This window comes from Lethenteron reissneri, chromosome 41 (genome assembly GCF_015708825.2).
Source record: "Lethenteron reissneri isolate LAM-NWPU_2019-01 chromosome 41, ASM1570882v1, whole genome shotgun sequence".
Taxonomy (NCBI): domain Eukaryota; kingdom Metazoa; phylum Chordata; class Hyperoartia; order Petromyzontiformes; family Petromyzontidae; genus Lethenteron; species Lethenteron reissneri.
This window is the reverse complement of record NC_083819.1, coordinates 6959748-6976314: the sequence shown is the minus strand read 5'-3', so window position 1 is coordinate 6976314 and position 16567 is coordinate 6959748. Positions and strand designations below refer to the sequence as shown.

Here is a 16567-nt window from a genome sequence, read left to right as displayed (position 1 = left end):
CCTGCAGCTCCTGTGTCAGATGTACGAAGTGGTCCTCCTGCTCCAACATGGTGCTCTCCAGGTCCTCGAGCTGCTTCAGCAGCTCCTCCACCCCATGCAGCGAGTCCTGCACGCCGCGAGGCACGGGCATCGTGCTGCAGAACGAGCACGTCGAAGGCCAGAGAGGATGGACGGAGAGAGAGAGAGAGTGCATGGAGAGAGAGGAGACGGAACGAGAGGATTTGCGGGGGCTTTGGGAGCGCGGCAAAGGACTCACCCCGAGGTCGCCGTCTGTCAACAGGCCCTCGCGCGTGGCCAGCCAGCTGTCCGACTGCTCCAGCTTGCGACGCAGCAGCTGCAGCTGCAGGTTGTGCGCGAGCAGCTCGTGGCGTTCGTCCCAGTTGTCCTGGACTCGCAAGAGCACCACCTCCACGTCCTCCGTCTCGTAGACGATCTGTGCACGCGCGAGCACACACACACGCACGCACGCATAAACACGCGCTCGCACGCGAGGGTCGGGTTCCGGCGGCTGGCGGGGTCGTGAGATGGCACCCGCACCTCCTCGTGGTGCGTGTGCTCTGGCCGCGTGAGCTCCTGCGCTCCCCGCTTGAGCGCGGCGAAGCGGGCGAGCTGGCGCTCGACGTCGGCGAGGACTTCCTTGTGCCGTGCCAGCGCCTCCTCCGCCCCCGTCACGCCGCTGCCCAGCTCGGCCCCGGCCATCTGTGCGTTCACCTCGCCCGCCCACAGCCTGCGCACCGCCACGCACAGCCGGCACCCGCTCAGCGCCAACACCGTGACCCTGTGATCCTGTGACATTTACATTTTGACACTGGCACTGCGACATGTGACACTGTGACACTGACACCCCTGACACTGGCACTCTGGGCAGGAAGGCCTGAGGTTCCGAGTCCCCATTTTCCTTATAGCGAGGTCGGTGTGCGTGTTTGTGCGTGGGTTAGTGGGTGAGTGCGTGCATGTGCGAGGTCGGTGTGGGTTCGTGGGTTAGTGGGCGGGTGCTCGTACTCCAGTTCGCGGTACTCGTTGATGAGCTCGTGGAGCTGCGCCGAGTGCTCCAGGAAGAGTGTCCTCTCGGCCGCGCGCTCCCGCACCGCCTGCCACAGCTCCTGCAGGGCGTGCACCCTCGCGCGAGCGCTCTCCCGCTCTGACGGGTGTTCCCGCACCAGCTGCTCCAGCTCGGCCTCCAGCGCCAACACGCGCTCTTCGATCACCTCCAGATCGCCCTGGCGGAGACGATAGCAGAGCGTGGGTGGGATCGCTACCGACTCGACGCGGCGGTCCGGCGACCTCCGCAGGCGGCGCCAAAGCCCCGTCGGGCCAACGATCGCGCCGTCCCGAGTCCTCCGGGCCTCTCGCGCTCGCTCACCTTGGTGGCGTCGTGGCGCCGCATGCTGGCGCGCACGCTGGCCAGCTCAGGGATGTTCTCGTTGGGCGGGATCGCCGCGTCCTTGCGCTGGATCCACTCGCGCAGGTCCTCCGCGTCGCGCGAGAACTCGTGCACCTTCCTGGCCGCGCGCAGCTCCTGCGCTCGGTCGTCGATGGCGCACTGCAGCTTGTCCCAGTGGCGCGTCGCCCTGGCGACGAGCTGCTGCGCCTGCGCGATCTCGTCCCGCCTCGGCGCCCTCTCCTGCAGCGCCCGCGCCGCCTCGTGCACCGAGCCCAGGCGGCCCTCGCCCGACACCCGCACCTCCTCCACCAGCTCCTCGAACCTCTTCTCCAGCAGCTGGAACCCGAGGGAGGGACGGGACGGAATCAGCGACGGTCGGCTGGCAGCATCGGGGGCGGGCACGGGGGGAGCACGGGGGCCGTCGCGCTCACCTCCAGGTCCTCCAGGTCGGTGCCGCAGTCGTCGGCGCGCAGCAGCGCCCGGCGAGCGCGCATCCACGCCTGCGCCTCCTCGGCGGCACGCGCCGTGCGGCCCAGGTAGAGGCGGTCGCGCAGGCGCTCGCGCCGCTCGTCCAAGGCACCGGCGAAGCCCTGCAGGTCTTCGCGCACCTCGTCCACGCGCGCCGCCACGCGCTCGCTGCGCTCCACACGCGGGGGGGGGGGGGGGGGGCACCGCGTGCTTTATGCGCGCGCGTGTCTGTACGCAATTGTACGCGCGGGCGTTCGGGTGTACGTGTGTTTGTATTTGTGCTGAATAACGGGTCCTGGGCCTACCCTAGGCGGTGTGTAAACATCGGCACTGGGGAGACAAAGACAGCCGGGCTATACGGGTGATCTCTGTCCTTTTGTTAGTATGTGTCCGTGTCGCACCTGTATATGCATGCACTCGTACGTACGCGTGCGTATGTTGTGAGACAGCTGTTTAGCTCAATGGGCCTCACCAGCTGGAATAAGTCTGTGTGCGTGCGTCTGCGCGCGTGAGTCTGCGCGCGTACCAGTCGTCGGGCCACTCGCGTGCAAGCTGCGCCACGCTCTCCTTGAGGCGCCGCGTCGCCTCCTGTCGTGCCGCCATCTCGGGCCCCAGCGATTCCAGCTGGCGCAGCTGGGCCTGCGCCCACTCCTCGTGCCTGCCCACGTCCTCGTCGGGGTCGCTCGCGCCGCTCAGCAGCGCCCCGCGCTCCTCCAGCCACGCCTCCACCTCGCCCAGCTGCGGCCACGCACGCACGCAAGCACGACCGCCACGATTACACCGTGGCACGTGGCCTTCTGCGTCCCACCATCGTGACCCCGCGTCTCACCCGTGACCCCGCGTCTCACCCGTGACCCCGCGTCTCACCCGTGACCCCGCGTCTCACCCGTGACCCCGCGTCTGACCCGTGACCCCGCGTCTCACCCGTGACCCCGCGTCTCACCCGTGACCCCGCGTCTCACCCGTGACCCCGCGTCTCACCCGTGACCCCGTGTCTCACCCTTGACCCCGCGTCTCACCCGTGAGCCCCGCGTCTCACCTGCGCGTCTATCTGCTGCGCGTGGAGCGCGTGCTCGAGCCGAGCGCGCCGGGCTGCGCACTCCTCGCGCAGGCGCTCCGTGGCGTCGCGCAGCTCCTCCAGGCACGAGCGAACCTGCGCCGCTTCAGGGTGCTCGCGCGACACCAGCCCCGACCCCGAGCTCAGAACGTCCTGCACCAGCACATCCCGCGCCTCCACCTCGCTCTCCAGCGCCTACCGGGACACACGGGCGGAAACACGCGTGGGCTTGTGGGTGCGTGCGCGAGCAGTACGCCGCCATTCTGGACACGTGTGAATACTGGACGTCCGTGAAAAAGAGCTTCATAGCCCATCGGATTTCTCCAGAATAAATAAAGATTCTGATTCTGTTCGAGTCAGGGTCTGTATGTATGCACGTTGAACTTATTTCGCACCGTACGTAGCCAACTGCGCTAATCGGAGGTGCGGGAGAAGGAAAACAGACTGAGCGAAAAAAGCAGTTCGTGAGAAATGAGTTTTCAATTTAGCCGATTTAAAAGTGCACAGCTCCAGTGGCATCCTAATATCGGAAGGGAGAGCGTTCCAGACGGCCGCCGAAGCGCATTTGAAAGCACGCGATGCGGCGGCCGTCTCTGTTCTTCGATGGCTTAGCCAAAAAATGCCGGCGCCGCGGGGGGCCCCTCGTGGCCCAGGCGCTCGCTCACCTGGTGCCGGGTGAGGAAGGCCTGCACAGCGGGCAGCGAGCCGCCGACCTCGGCGAGCGAGGCAAGGGGCAGCCGCTCGCGCACCCAGTCGAACTCGGCCTCCACGTCGTGGTAGAAGCGCAGCAGGTCTTGGCGCTCCTCCAGCGCCATGCGGTGCGCTCGCACCGGATCCGACGCCTTCTCGTAGCTGCGGGGCCACGCGTGCTGCGAGTCAGTGTGGTCGGTGTGTGTGGGGAGCGGTAGTGCAGCGGTGTGCACGCTGCGCTACTGGGGAGACATCGGCGGCCGGTTGTGGTGTCGGCCCCTCGTGTTCAGTGCCGGACTTCATCGGTGCTATTCGCTAACAGCACTTTCCCCAGCAGTCTGTTAAGGCTACGTGGTGGATCTTTGTCTAGCGCGTTCGTGCGTGTGAGGTCAGAGTGTGCGCGTGTGTGTTTGTGGGCGTGAGCAGGGTGCTGAGAGTGGGTGGGGGGTGCCCGCGGGAGAGGGGGCACCTGGAGTCAATTTCGCTCGCCCGCTTCGTCAGCTCGTCGCCCAGGAAGTTGTCCTGCCGCTGGAGCTCGGCGGCGTCGCCCGCCAGCGCCTGCACGCGCGCGCGGTGCGCCGCCACCTCCGTCTCCAGCTCGCCCTGCGCCTGCAGCTCTGCCTCGGCCATGGCCAGGTCCGTGGCGGGCTCCGTGGAGGCGAGGCGCTCCACCGCCTCGCCCAGCCAGCGCTCGGCCTCGTCCAGGTCACGCAGCAGCTGCAGCGCCTGCAAGGCGCACGCACGAGCCAGCGAGCGAGCGCGCGCGCGTGTTCAGGCACCGAACAAAGCTCGAAATGTCACCGGTTGTCGCAAGATGGGCCCTCGAAAGTCAAGACATGTCCCCGTACAATTTACCAGCATCCTGAACAGAGACCTGGAATCGCTCCTAAATCTGCATCTTGCAGTCGTCGCGTGAAACCGCTAGATTTGTCGATTTGATAAGAATGTTGTCGCGAGGGAAGCCCAAACAGTCACCGGACCTAGCGACATAACCGCGATGACGTTGGCGACGTCGCCGTCAGTGCCACGTCGTCGTCCCCCACCTCCCCCCCCCCCCCCGGCTACCGTGACCGCGGCGAGAGTGGGTGCTCGGGCGCGGGCCGCGGTGCGCCGCACCTGGTGCGCCTCCTGCAGCCGCGCACGCTTCACGCGGCACAGCTCCGACAGCTCCTCCCGCAGCTCGCGAATCTCCTGGAGGCGCGGCGCGAGGTCGCTGTGCGCCGCGAAGTGGCCGCCCTTCACCATGGCCTCGCCCTCCTGCGTGGGGGAAGCAAGCGGTCCACTGGGTCAGGGTCAGGGGCGAAACGCCGTCCCCCGTGCCCCCCGAAATCGCCCCCCGAAATCGCCCCCCCCCCTTCCCCAACGGCGCGTGCGCGACTCACGGCCACAATGTTGTCGAGCCGCGCGTTCTGCCCCTCCACCTCGGCGTCCAGCGCCTGCTGCCGCTGCAGCTTGGCCTGCAGGTTGGTGAGCTCCGCCCACGTGTCCTCGCGTGCCACGGCTGCGCGCTCGTCCAGCCATGACAGCTCCTGCACGGGGGGCGCCGCCGCATGACCACGCGCCACCACGTGACACCGCGCACAACCACGCGCCACCACGAGCAACCACGTACAACCAGGCACCACCACGTGCAACCACGCACAACCATGCGCCACCACGCGCCACCATGCGCCACGGTTGCCGCCAGAAGCTTATTAAACCCTGCAACCATGGAGTCAACGCTTCCCTCCCATCCCACCCCTCACACCTCGTACGTGACGCCGAGGAAAAGGTGGAGCCGCCGGGAGTCGTCCAGCATCCGGGTCCGCTCAGCCGCCACCTCCAGCAGTCGGTCCCGCCTAGGCGCACGGGCAGCAGTTACACCCCTCGTCCTAACATGCGTAGTCAGCGTCTCGCGTCTCCGTGATCGGTTTTGCGCAACCCCCCCCCCCCCCCAGTCATCATCGCGTCTCCGCAATAATCGTTGCCCCCGGCCGCCGCCTCTGCCGCCGTGCGACCGCGGCGCGCACCTCTCAAAGACCGCGTCCATGGCGTCGCCCAGCTGCTGTGGGACGTGCGCGCCCAGGTGGCTCGCCATGCGGTCCGCGTCGCCCAGCGGGGAATGCTCGTCCGCCAGCGACTCCACCAGCGCCTCGTGCTTCTTGCCGAGGCTCTCGACCGTCGCCAGCGAGTCCTGCGCGCACAGACCCGTCCAGCGGTCAGCCCCGTAGCATCAGGGGACGGGCGGGGGCTGTGCGGGGCCGAGCCGCCACGCTCCCCCAACCTCCCAGCCCCCCCCCCCCAAGTTCTTAAAGTTAACTCAAAAGTGTTGGTGTGACATTTAACATTGGCCGCGGTGTTTCCCCAGAGTTCACAACGGCTTGGCGAACGCCCTTAACCATCGACCGTGCGAGTCCCACGCACGGTAACAGCTGGGTACTGACGTTAGCTGCGAGTCACAACCAGCACCATCGGGCAGTCGCCGGAGATGTGATTCTGTGGATCGCTCTCCAACGACGCGACCGGTGGTGCTGCTGAAGCGGCCACGTTTGTTCGTCACGTGACGACGCCCGCGTTGGTGGGCAATGCCCGCGTGTGCGGACGCGCGCGAGCGCTCACCCCGAGGTCGCGGTTCTCCAGCAGCGCCTCCCGCGCCGTCAGCCAGCCGTCGGCCCGCTCCACCAGCTCACGCAACCGCTGTGGGACCACGGAGCACGCGATTACAGCAGCAGCAGCAGCACCAGACCGTTCACCACCACCACCATCACAATAACAAGGATGGCTTGAACTCGTGACGGTATAACTCGTGAGGGTATTCGCTCCTCGCTCTCGAAGAGCGAGAGAGACGCGAGGAGGAACCACGGATGAGCAGCAACCACGCGGTGAGCTGGCACTCCCAACAATTGCCCGAGCTCTGCAGTCCTCTATATATTACGGTGCTATCTGCAAATGAATGAGCGTTTACATGTGGGAGCACCCAGAGAAAACCCACGCATGTGAGGGGAAACGCTCTATCCCATGTGGGCCAGGTGGGTGGCCACCACCCCCCGGCTCATCGTCGTCAACATCACGTTCGGCGTCGCCATTACAACTTTCTTCAACATCATCCTCAACATCATCATCGTCGCCCGCATCATCAGCAGTCGCCTCCACCAAAGACAAAGACCAGGCCCGGCCGCTTTTGTCTCCCCAGTGGCGATGTGTATGCACCGCAGCAGGTACTCAGTTAAGGCTGATTCGACCTAGGGGAGGCCCAGGACCGGTTCAGATTATCGTCACTGGCCGTGAGCAGGAATCGAACTCGGATCACCAGGTTTGTAGCGCAGCGCCTGACCGCTGCGCTACCGCTACCCACACCACCACCTTCGGTCAGCCCGCCGCCACCATCGTCGCCATCGCCGTAAGCGCCGTCGTGCGCGTCGTCCCTCTCACCCCCCGCCCCCCCCGGCACTCACCAGCGTGTCGCGAGCGAGCGTCAGGGTGGACAGCGCGTCGCCCCTCTCACCCCCCCCCCGGCACTCACCAGCGTGTCACGGGCGAGCGTCAGGGTGGACAGCGCGTCGCCCCACGCGGCCAGCAGAGCCTCGCGAACGTCCTCCAGCCGCACAAGCTCGCGTCGGATGTCGGCCGCGTCCGGGTGCCGCTCTGCCACGAGCCGATCGCCCACCTCGTGCACCTCCTCGAAGCGGCCTCCGCGCGCCGTGATCTCCACCTGCGGGGGCGGGGGGGCGGCACTCGTCACTCCGCCCTAGCGGGTTCCTCGCTGCGGAGCCGAGGCCGCGTGACTTTAAAGACTTCTCGTCCTCGTTCAAGCAGCTTCAAGCTCGTGCCCGGACGGCCAGGAAAACCGTGCAGCGTGGCCTCTGCTAAGCACTCCAAAGAAGAGCCATTGCCCGAAACGTCACCTAGCATATACCTTTTAAGGCCACAGTGTTTTTACTGTAGAACGTGTTGGGGTTTCGGATTGCGTCGGCCGATAATTCTCCTGCCCGGCGTGGCGGCGGCGGTTGCGGTGGTGGTGGCGGTGGTGGTGGGTTTCGGCACCTTGGTCTCGTGGTGCGCCTGCAGGAGGCTCTCGGCCTCGGGGAGGCTGGCCGGCGCGCGCGCCACGCTCATGGTAGCGCGCGTGTCGGCGTCCCACGCCAGCAGCGTCTTGGCGGCGGCGCGGAAGCGCTGCAGGTGCAGCGTGTCGGCGAGGCGTGCGCCGCGGGTCGCCGTGTCCTCCTGCAGCCGCAGCCACGCCTCCTGCAGCGCTCGCTGCCGCTGCGACACGTGCTCCGTCAGCGCCGGGTGCTGGCGCGACAGCCTGCGGGACTCCGCCTCGCTCTCCTGCACGCGCGGACGGCACGGCGCGCGTTGGTGGCGCCGGCGCGGCGAGGCCGGGGCGGCGGCGGGCGGGCAGGGCGGCGGCGGGCGGGGAGAGGGGGGGGCGGGGAGAGGGGCGGCACCTGAACGCTGTCGCTCAGCACGCGGATGTCTCGCTGCGTCTCCTCGTGGCGTCGCACCAGCGCCTCCACCTCCTCCAGGTCCCCGCCGAGCCCCGCCGCGTGCATCGCCGCGCTCTGCGCACACACGCACGCACGACCGTCACTGTGGGCGAGCCGGAGCCATCGTGCATCGTGGCAGCTGTTGTTGGAGAGGACTATTGAGGTCTGATGTGGGTGTGGGAGGGAAAGTGGCGTAGAGTTAGGGAGAACGAGAGAGGAGAGCGATGGAGAGTGGGGAATAGCGAGGGATTGAGGGAGAGCGAGGGGGAGAGCGTGGGAGCCACCTTCTCCCCGATGAGCGCCCTCGTCTCGTCCATCTGCAGCAGGAACGCGTGCACGCCCAGCGCCGTGGCGAGCCGGGAGCGGTAGTCCTGCAGGGCACTCTGGAACGTGGCCCAGCTGCACGCACGCGCGGGCACATGGGCAGCGTGTTTATATGTGGGGTTGTGTGTTTATGCGTGGGGTGGTGTGTGTGTGCGTGGGGTGGTGTGTGTGTGCGTGGGGTTGTGTGTTTGTGCGTGGGGTGGTGTGTGTGCGCGTGGGGTGGTGTGTGTGTGCGTGGGGTGGTGTGTGTGTGCATGGGGTGATGTGTGTGTGCGTGGGGTGGTGTGCGTGGGGTGGTGTGTGTGTGTGTGTGGGGTGGTGTGTGTGTGCGTGGAGTGGTGTGTGTGTGCGTGGGGTGGTGTGTGTGTGCGTGGGGTGGTGTGTGTGTTGGGGGGCTGCTCTGTGTGGGACACCAACCGCTTGTTGAGCTGGGCCCGGCTGCGCTGCACTAACGGAGCGTCGGGACCGCCCTGCGCCTCCAGCTTCGCGCCCAGCGCATTCAGCGTCTTCATCTGCGCGTCGTCCACCGCCCCGTCCTGCAGGGGAAGGGGAGGGTCACGGGCAGCACTCCAGCACCGCGACTTCGCTCGCACCGCATCGGCCGGACCCTGACCCCTCACTTTGTTGTTGTTGTTGTTATCGCTTCCGCACAATTTCACTGCTGTCGGTGTCATCCGGTTCCTCCACGGACCAGTGCAACCGTTCGTGTCAGAAAACAGCCCGCTGAAGTGCACGTCGCAGAGCTACCTTCGAGATCCCTCCGAGCGCTGCCCGATCCGCATCCACGCAGCGGGTGAGGGGGCGGATGGAGATGGGGGGATGGGGGGAGCGATGGCCGGGGGGACTCACCGCACTCCCTTCGGCGCCGAGCTTCTTCTGCAGCTGCAGGCAGTGCTCGTAGTCCTTGCCCACGTCCCCGACGGCCACCATCACCTCCTGCGAAGCCACGGCCGCCGTTCATTCCTCGAGCAGGCGAGGGGCGCCACCGTCGGGGCCCCCACGTGCGGGAAGGCCGAGCGTGACGCATGTATGTTGTTATGCGTATGTATGTATGTATGTTGTGTGTATGTCGAACTTCTACTGCACCGTACGTAGCCAAGCGTGCTAATCGGAGGTGCAGGGGAGGAAAGTCAACAAACTAAACACAAAAAGCAGTTCTAAATCAATGAGTTTTCAAAGGAGATTATTTAAAAGTGCCATAACTCCAGTGGCTTTCTCATATCGGAAGGAAGGCCATTCCAGACGGCCGCAAAAGCGCATCTGAAAGCGCGCGATGTGGTGCCCATCTTTGTTCGATGGCTTGCAGCCAAAAGCCGAGGATGACCGGAGTTCGCGTGATGCTTTACGCTTCTTGATCAGCGAGGTATCGCGGTTAATCGGTGGCAAGCAGAAGCGCATCTGTGTTCGACAGCGCAGTGCGGGAGCGAGCGCTCCGTGTCCACGCGAGAGGGGGGGGAGGGCGGGCCCGACCCCCCCCCCCCCGGGCCCCCCCTCCGGGCCCCCCCCTCCCCACCCACCTTGTCACGGATCCAGGCCTCGGCGCGCTCCACGCGCGTCGTGAACTCCAGCAGGTCGCGCGCCTCCCCCAGCATGCGCTCCCTCGTGGCCATCGCGCGCAGCAGCGCCTCCCAGTCCTCGCGGAGCTTGCGCGCCTGCCGCTGCACCTCGGCGGCGCGCGACGGCGCTCTGATCGCCAGCGCCTCGCCGGCCTGCGCAAACCCGCCGCTCGCTCGGATCTCACCATTCGCGGCCGACCGCTCGACCGCGCGACGCTCGCCAAAGACTGCTCGTGCGTGCGCGCGCCGAGCTAAAACTCTCCTTATCTTACGTAAGAATAGGTTTTACCCTTTTATGGCAATTAAACAGGTGTGTTAACATGTTAATATCACCAAACTGAAACCTTTTGCAAGGAATCACGTTTGCATTAACCACATGTACTTGTGGTGCACATGCAAACAAAAAAAGATGCTCCGGTAGTATATGATGCATTGCCTTTCAAACTGATTGGTCCACACCAGAGACAGCTTGCTTTAGAGCCGAGTCTCAAACAGTGTTAGACCAGAAGACGCCAAAAGGCGTACAGCACAAAAAGAATGCCACTCTCAGGACATTGAGACCTCGGGGTGAGCAGCTCCATCATGGGACCTCCCTTGCCAGGATCAAAATATAATAGGTTTTACCCTTTCTGGAAATAAAACAGTTGTGTTCAGATGTTAAAACACCAAACTGAAAGCTTTTGCAAGGAATCATGTCACTGCATTAACCACACACGCAAACAAAAAAAACATGCTCCGGTAGTAGATGCATTGCCTTTCATCGCCAGAAAGGGTAACACCTATTCTTATATCCTGGCAAGAAATGAAGAACGGCACAAGGCGTGTGTGAATGTACTGGTGAAGATGAGGTGAATGAAATAGATGAGAGGAAGCAACGGGGGGGGGGGGGGGCTAATCTGTGATGATGCGTGAATTCGGTGAAAGGGAAAATTGATGGCAGTCAACGATGGTGAATGGAATGAATGAATAGGGAAGCCAACAACGGCGTCAAAGGAAGACATTCCGATGGTGTGGTTGGCTAGGCAATTTGTAAATTAAACAATGTATTTGGTCATGCTATTCACGGTGGTACAGAAGCGCGAATAACAATACAACTCGACACGTTCCGTGTCGATAACACTGTGGCCTTTAAAAAATATATATATATAAAATTGGTGACGCAATGGGCGGTCTTCACAAACATATGCTACGAATGTCTGTATGTTGGACTTCTTTCGCACCGTACGTAGCCTGCCGTGCCAATTGGAGGTGCGGGGGAAGGACAAGAAGAAGGGCCATTGCCTGAAACGTCGCCAAAGTGTTATTGTCGAATGTGTTGAATTTTTGGGTAGTTGGTAAAATCTAATCGGTGAGGGATGGCACGCGATGTCAAAAAGTACAGCCCTCACGTTTAACTCACGCGGTCTTGGTCTGGGGTGAGAGACCAGAAGCTAGAGGTCAGAGGGTCGGGGATCACGGGGTCATGGAGCGCGCTCACCTGCACGGTGTCCTGGATGGCGCCCTCGCGCGCCATCACCTCGGCGTGGAACGTCTGGTGCTTCTGCAGCAGCGCCATCTTCTCCCGCACGCTCACGCCGTCCTCCTCGCGCAGCCCGGCCTGGGCCCGCCGCAGCATCTCGCCGCACCACGCCCCGGTCTGCGGAGCGCAAACGCAAAAGGTTCCTCCCGCCGTGGCCACGTCGAGCGTCGGGGTACCGGCGACGCTAGCGGGCGACGATTCGGGGCCGGTACGGCGCACGTAGCCGGTGCCGAACCCGACCGCCTTTGCCTCCCCGGTGCCGCCGCTCCGCGCGCGCGCCGAACGCCGTCGTCACCTCGGCCAGGTCGGCGTGGAAGGTGAGGAGGAGGCGCGCCGTCTCCAGCTCGTGCCCCTTGTCCCCGGAGAGGCGGTGGACGCGGGCGAGGCGCTCCTGCAGCAGGGTGAGGCGGCGCCGTGCCGGGCCCTGCTCCTCCAGCCGCTCCATGCTCTCTCGCAGCGCTTCGATCTGCACGCGAGCAGGAGCGGGGCGTGCGGGCGAGCGGGCGAGCGAGAGAAAGTGCGAGTGCCGAAGTTGAGATGGTCAAGTTTCCAGTTTGAATCACCAGGTTAGGACTTAAGAGACCAGGACGAAGACTCATTTGCAAGGGCGACCCGTGTCACCAGAAATCAGAGCAAAAAAAATCAGGACTGTGTCGCATCGTAATAAAACTCCCGTAAGAATGTCGACCCCGGAGTCTTTGTAATATTATGAAACCCATCCCGCCTTCCCCCCCCCCCTCACCTTCCCGTCTCGCGTCGCCAGCAGCTGCCCAAACACGCCGTGCTGCCGGATCAGAGAGTCCACCTGGGCGAGCGAGCTGGGTAGCTCGCGGGAATTCAGGTAGTCCTGGCGAGGCGCGAGGGTACGGGTGCACGCACGCAAACACGCGCACACACACACACACAAGGACACAGATCCCTCGTGTAGCCTACACAGACTGTTGGGATTCGTGAGCGAGCGCCCATCGGTCGGATACAAACACTGCGCACGCAACGCGCGGGATCCCACAAACACACACGTGTCACACGTGTGTGTGTGTGCCACGTGCAGCTGCACCGACAGGGTGGACTGTGGGATAAAGGGGATTGTGAGGTGATCATCCCGCCGGCACACACGTGACTCCACTTTCCGAGGATCCGGTCGTTGAGGTCAGGGTGCAGGGGATCAGGTGTCAGGGTCAGGGAAGACGAATTGTGGTGTCAGGGTCAAAGGGAGTAGGTGTGAGGCTCAGGTGAGGTGTCGGCGGGGTGAGTGAGCACGGCTCTGCACCTCCTGGCTATTGATCCAGGTCTCCGTGAGCTCCGCCTCATGCAGGAACAGCTGCTCCAGGTAGCGCCGCTCCAGCCGCTCGTTCGCCTCCTCCCAGCGCAACAACAGCTCCCGCCGGCGCTTCGTCACCATGTACAGCTTCTCCTTGACCTGCACGCCGCCCACATGGGGCCAGGGAGCCGGCTGGTGAGCGACAGACACCGTGTGACGAGCACCGCGTGACGGGCGTTGCAGGGTGCTGTGAGCTGCACCTCCTTGACCGCAGGGTGTTTCTGGCTGAGCAGCCCCTCGGCGGCCGTGCACACGTCGTGGAAGTCCGAGTCGTGCGCCTCCATCTCGGCGCGCAGGCTCGCGTGCTGGGCGCGCTGGGCGCTGGCGCCCTGCACTCCTCGCGCCGCCGGCGCCTCGGCCAGCTCCAGCCCGCGGCCCACCTCGTCCATCCAGCCGGAGTAGTCCCGCACCTGCGGCGCCGCACCGGCGGCACGGGCAGCACGAGCAGCTCGCGTCAAGGGACGACAGCGATGACGACGACGATGATGAGAGAAACGACGTGTGTGATGATGATGGTGACAATGGTGACAACGATGATGGTGGTGTGTGAAGCACTGATGGTAACGATGATGACGATGATGACGAAGATGAAGGATGAAGGTGATGTGAAAAATGCTGATAATGGCGATGATGATCATGTCACCGATAGGAGTGATGCCAAATTTGCTGCAAAGGAGTGACGATTAGAATGAAGATAATGGTGGTGATGATGATGATAATGATGACATTTACACTGCTGATTATAGTGGTGATGGCGATGACGATAAAATAATTGTAATTATGTCGATGATCTGAAACATGCTGCCGCTGCTGATGATGCTGCTGCTGCTGTTGCTGCTGCTGCTGACTACGATCATGATGATGACGATGTGAGCCACGCTGCTGCTGATGCGGGGATCATCTCACGAGGCCCAAGAAGCAGTAGAGGCTGTGCGCATCGCGCAGCTGCTGCTGCCGCGAGTCGACCCGGTCCTTGAGGTCGCCCCACGCCTCCACCAGGGACTGCTGCCGCTCCGCGATGGTGTCGGCCAGCGCCGGCGGGCAGTGCGCCGTCACGGTCTGACCGCGGTCCACCAGCTCCTGCAGCTGCTCGTGGGACGCGGGGTCACAGGGGTGGGGGGGGGCGGGAGTGAGGTGGGACACAGGACACGACGACAAGGGGACACGGTGACACGTGGTGACGCAGGATCACGATCACCGCACCCGTGTCTTGTATGACACGAGATCAAGAGGGGCTCCTTCCCCGTGTAACTGCGCGTGTGTCTCCGTACCCCCCCCCCCCCGTCCACAACGAGTGCACAGGTGTGCTCACGTGCACACCCGCCCCGCGTTACCACCCCGCGTCACACTCCGCCACCCCACGCTGCGCCCGCCGCTCACCTGCGCCTCCGCAGCCACGAGCTCGTTCTCCAGCGCCTCGTGGCGGCGCAGCTGATCCCGCACGGAGCGCAGGTCCTTGCCCACCTCCCCCTGCACGCCCGCCTTACGCTCCTACGCTCACGCAGGGGGTCAGAGGTCGAGAGGTAAGGGCAGGATACATGGTTAGGGAGGGGCGTGCCCAGAGCCAGACACGCTCAAACCCACACGCACAATCCCCCGGGAGTACGTACTCACATGGGCGCACAGGTGTGCACACCTGTATGTGCAGAAGTGCCTCGGAGAGCTCCATCACTCACCTGTATGTGCAGCAGTGCCTCGGAGAGCTCCATCACGTAGCGGTGCGCCTCCTCGGCCTGTGACAGCTTTGTTCCTCGGAGCTGGGTCAAGGTGACCAGCTGGTCCCACAGCTCCCTACACAAACAAAGACAAAGGTACAGATCCCCCCCAAAAAAACTGTCAGGGCAAGCGCTGTTAGCGAGCACCGATTAATGCTGGCACGGCACACGAGGGAGTGGTGTGGCCATCACCACGCCTGGCAACCTTTGCTTTCTCAGTGGTGATGTATATGAAGTACCGGTGAAGACGCTTGACGCCGAGGTTGAGGCACACGTATATTTATTTCACAATACGACAGTGGGCATATAACACTCGAGGGGGTATCGGCCCCCTCACCCGTATAACTTGGAATACACCCCTAGCTAGCTCTGTCCTAGCCCCGAGTCCTCCACTACTGGGCTAGGGGAGGCTATCTGGCCCGACACTGGTAAGTCGGGCCCGGTACCCGGAGTTCCAGACCAGCTCTTACAAGAGCACCGGCTCTGGCTTTCGGGACCACGCCGCTGGCTCAGTCCTGTCCGGCCCTGAAAAGGACATCGAACTAGGGGAGTCCAGGGCTCTATCTAAGACGTCTTCAGTCTTCTTCCCTTAGCTTAAAACATAACTGACTCGAGCCCTTTGAACATCCCCTTTTATACCCAACCCCTCCCTGAGGGGTGGGGCCCCGGGGGATCATAACGTTCGAACCAGCCCCCCCCAGGGTGTCTGGCTCGGACGTCGTAGAGGGCACCTCCTCGTGCACTTACGTAGCCCCGCCCACTGTGTTTGTTTTCCATAGGCTGCCATGCATAACGGGCCCTCTCTTTAACACCCCTACATATACACACTGCACCAGGTACTAATTTAAAGCTGAGTCGACCTAGAAGAGGCCCAGGACCGGTTCAGATATTCGCCATTGTTATTGGCCACGAGGTCGCTGCGAGGCAGGTGAGAGCCGCACTCGAGCGGGGCACGAGCCAGGCGCGAGCCAGGTGTGACGGAGGTGTGATCCGCGCGCGCGAGCGTGCCGAGTGCGATACCGGAGGGCGTGCTGCCGCTGCTTGACGTCGCGCCGGCGCGGGTGCCGTGCGGCGAGGAGCTCCTCGGCCAGCGAGTGGCACCTCACAAACTGCTCGGCGCGCGCCGCCATCGTGCGCTCGAACGCAGAGAACCGCGCCAGCATCCGCTACGCACGCACGGAAGGGGAGGGGGGGGGGGGATCCCGCGCCTCCGGTTAGCACGGTTGGCTACGTACGGTGTGAAGGAAGTTCGACGTGCACACGTGCATAGGCCACCAGCACGGCGCTCGTCAACCGCAACACCTCACAACCGCACGACCACCGCAATGATTCCCCCTATAGTATAGCCTTCAACAAGCTGTTGGTGTGCAAGCGCTGTTCGCGAGCAGCGCCTGTGAAGGCCGGCAAGGCACGCGAGGGGGTGGGTGGCCAGCACGAAGCCCGAACGCCTTTGTCTCCCCCAGTGGCGATGTTTACACATCGCACTAGGTATTCATTCGACCTACGGATGACTCAGGAACGGTTCAAATATTCGCCCCACTGTTATTGGTCGCGAGCGGGAATCGAACCCCGGTTGCCGGGTTCGTAGTGCGGTGCGCTAATCACTACGCCCACCTCGCGACTACATGCACAACCGCATAAGCAACCACGATCAGAACACCACACGCAACCACCACATTCACGACCACTCACACCGCGCGAGGGCGATGGCGGTGGTGCACCACACTCTCGACCACTCACACCGCGCGGGGGCGATGGCGGTGGTGCAGCGCTGCGCACCTGCACGTGCTCGTGGTCGTCGCCCACGTCGTCCTGCGCAGCGACCGTCGCCAGCTGCTGAGAGATCCACTCCTCGAGGTCGGCGCACTCGCGCAGGTACGCGTGCAGGGCCAGCGCACCCTCCAGGCGGCCCAACCTAGTACGCGGCACGCACGGCACGGGACGTGAGACCCGTGGCATGAGACGTGAGACCCGTGGCACGGGACGTGAGACCCGTGGCACGGGACGTGAGACCCGTGGCACGAGACGCGGGACGAGCGAGATGCGCGACGCAGGACAGAGGCCCAC

At 63.8% G+C, this 16567-nt stretch overlaps 1 protein-coding gene across 1 annotated transcript in view; it reads right to left on the bottom strand.

The window, feature by feature from the left end:
• The window catches only part of LOC133352546 (spectrin beta chain, non-erythrocytic 5-like), a 45181-nt gene that overhangs the window by 8392 nt on the left and 20222 nt on the right, over positions 1-16567 (bottom strand). Inside the window, exons 30-61 of the mRNA XM_061568257.1 lie at positions 16280-16415; positions 15521-15666; positions 14462-14576; positions 14166-14276; positions 13692-13871; positions 12986-13195; positions 12735-12884; positions 12207-12311; positions 11760-11930; positions 11423-11581; positions 9907-10098; positions 9239-9325; positions 8807-8925; positions 8350-8464; positions 8027-8140; positions 7623-7907; positions 7102-7290; positions 6198-6275; positions 5609-5772; positions 5347-5437; positions 4982-5128; positions 4716-4856; positions 4069-4325; positions 3575-3761; positions 2892-3104; positions 2379-2590; positions 1816-2020; positions 1364-1720; positions 1003-1220; positions 538-727; positions 257-433; positions 6-106 (exon numbers count right to left, since the gene is read on the bottom strand). Coding sequence (XP_061424241.1) covers positions 6-106; positions 257-433; positions 538-727; positions 1003-1220; positions 1364-1720; positions 1816-2020; positions 2379-2590; positions 2892-3104; positions 3575-3761; positions 4069-4325; positions 4716-4856; positions 4982-5128; positions 5347-5437; positions 5609-5772; positions 6198-6275; positions 7102-7290; positions 7623-7907; positions 8027-8140; positions 8350-8464; positions 8807-8925; positions 9239-9325; positions 9907-10098; positions 11423-11581; positions 11760-11930; positions 12207-12311; positions 12735-12884; positions 12986-13195; positions 13692-13871; positions 14166-14276; positions 14462-14576; positions 15521-15666; positions 16280-16415 — 5322 coding nt within the window. The remainder of the gene's footprint in view (positions 1-5; positions 107-256; positions 434-537; positions 728-1002; positions 1221-1363; positions 1721-1815; positions 2021-2378; positions 2591-2891; positions 3105-3574; positions 3762-4068; positions 4326-4715; positions 4857-4981; positions 5129-5346; positions 5438-5608; positions 5773-6197; positions 6276-7101; positions 7291-7622; positions 7908-8026; positions 8141-8349; positions 8465-8806; positions 8926-9238; positions 9326-9906; positions 10099-11422; positions 11582-11759; positions 11931-12206; positions 12312-12734; positions 12885-12985; positions 13196-13691; positions 13872-14165; positions 14277-14461; positions 14577-15520; positions 15667-16279; positions 16416-16567) is intronic.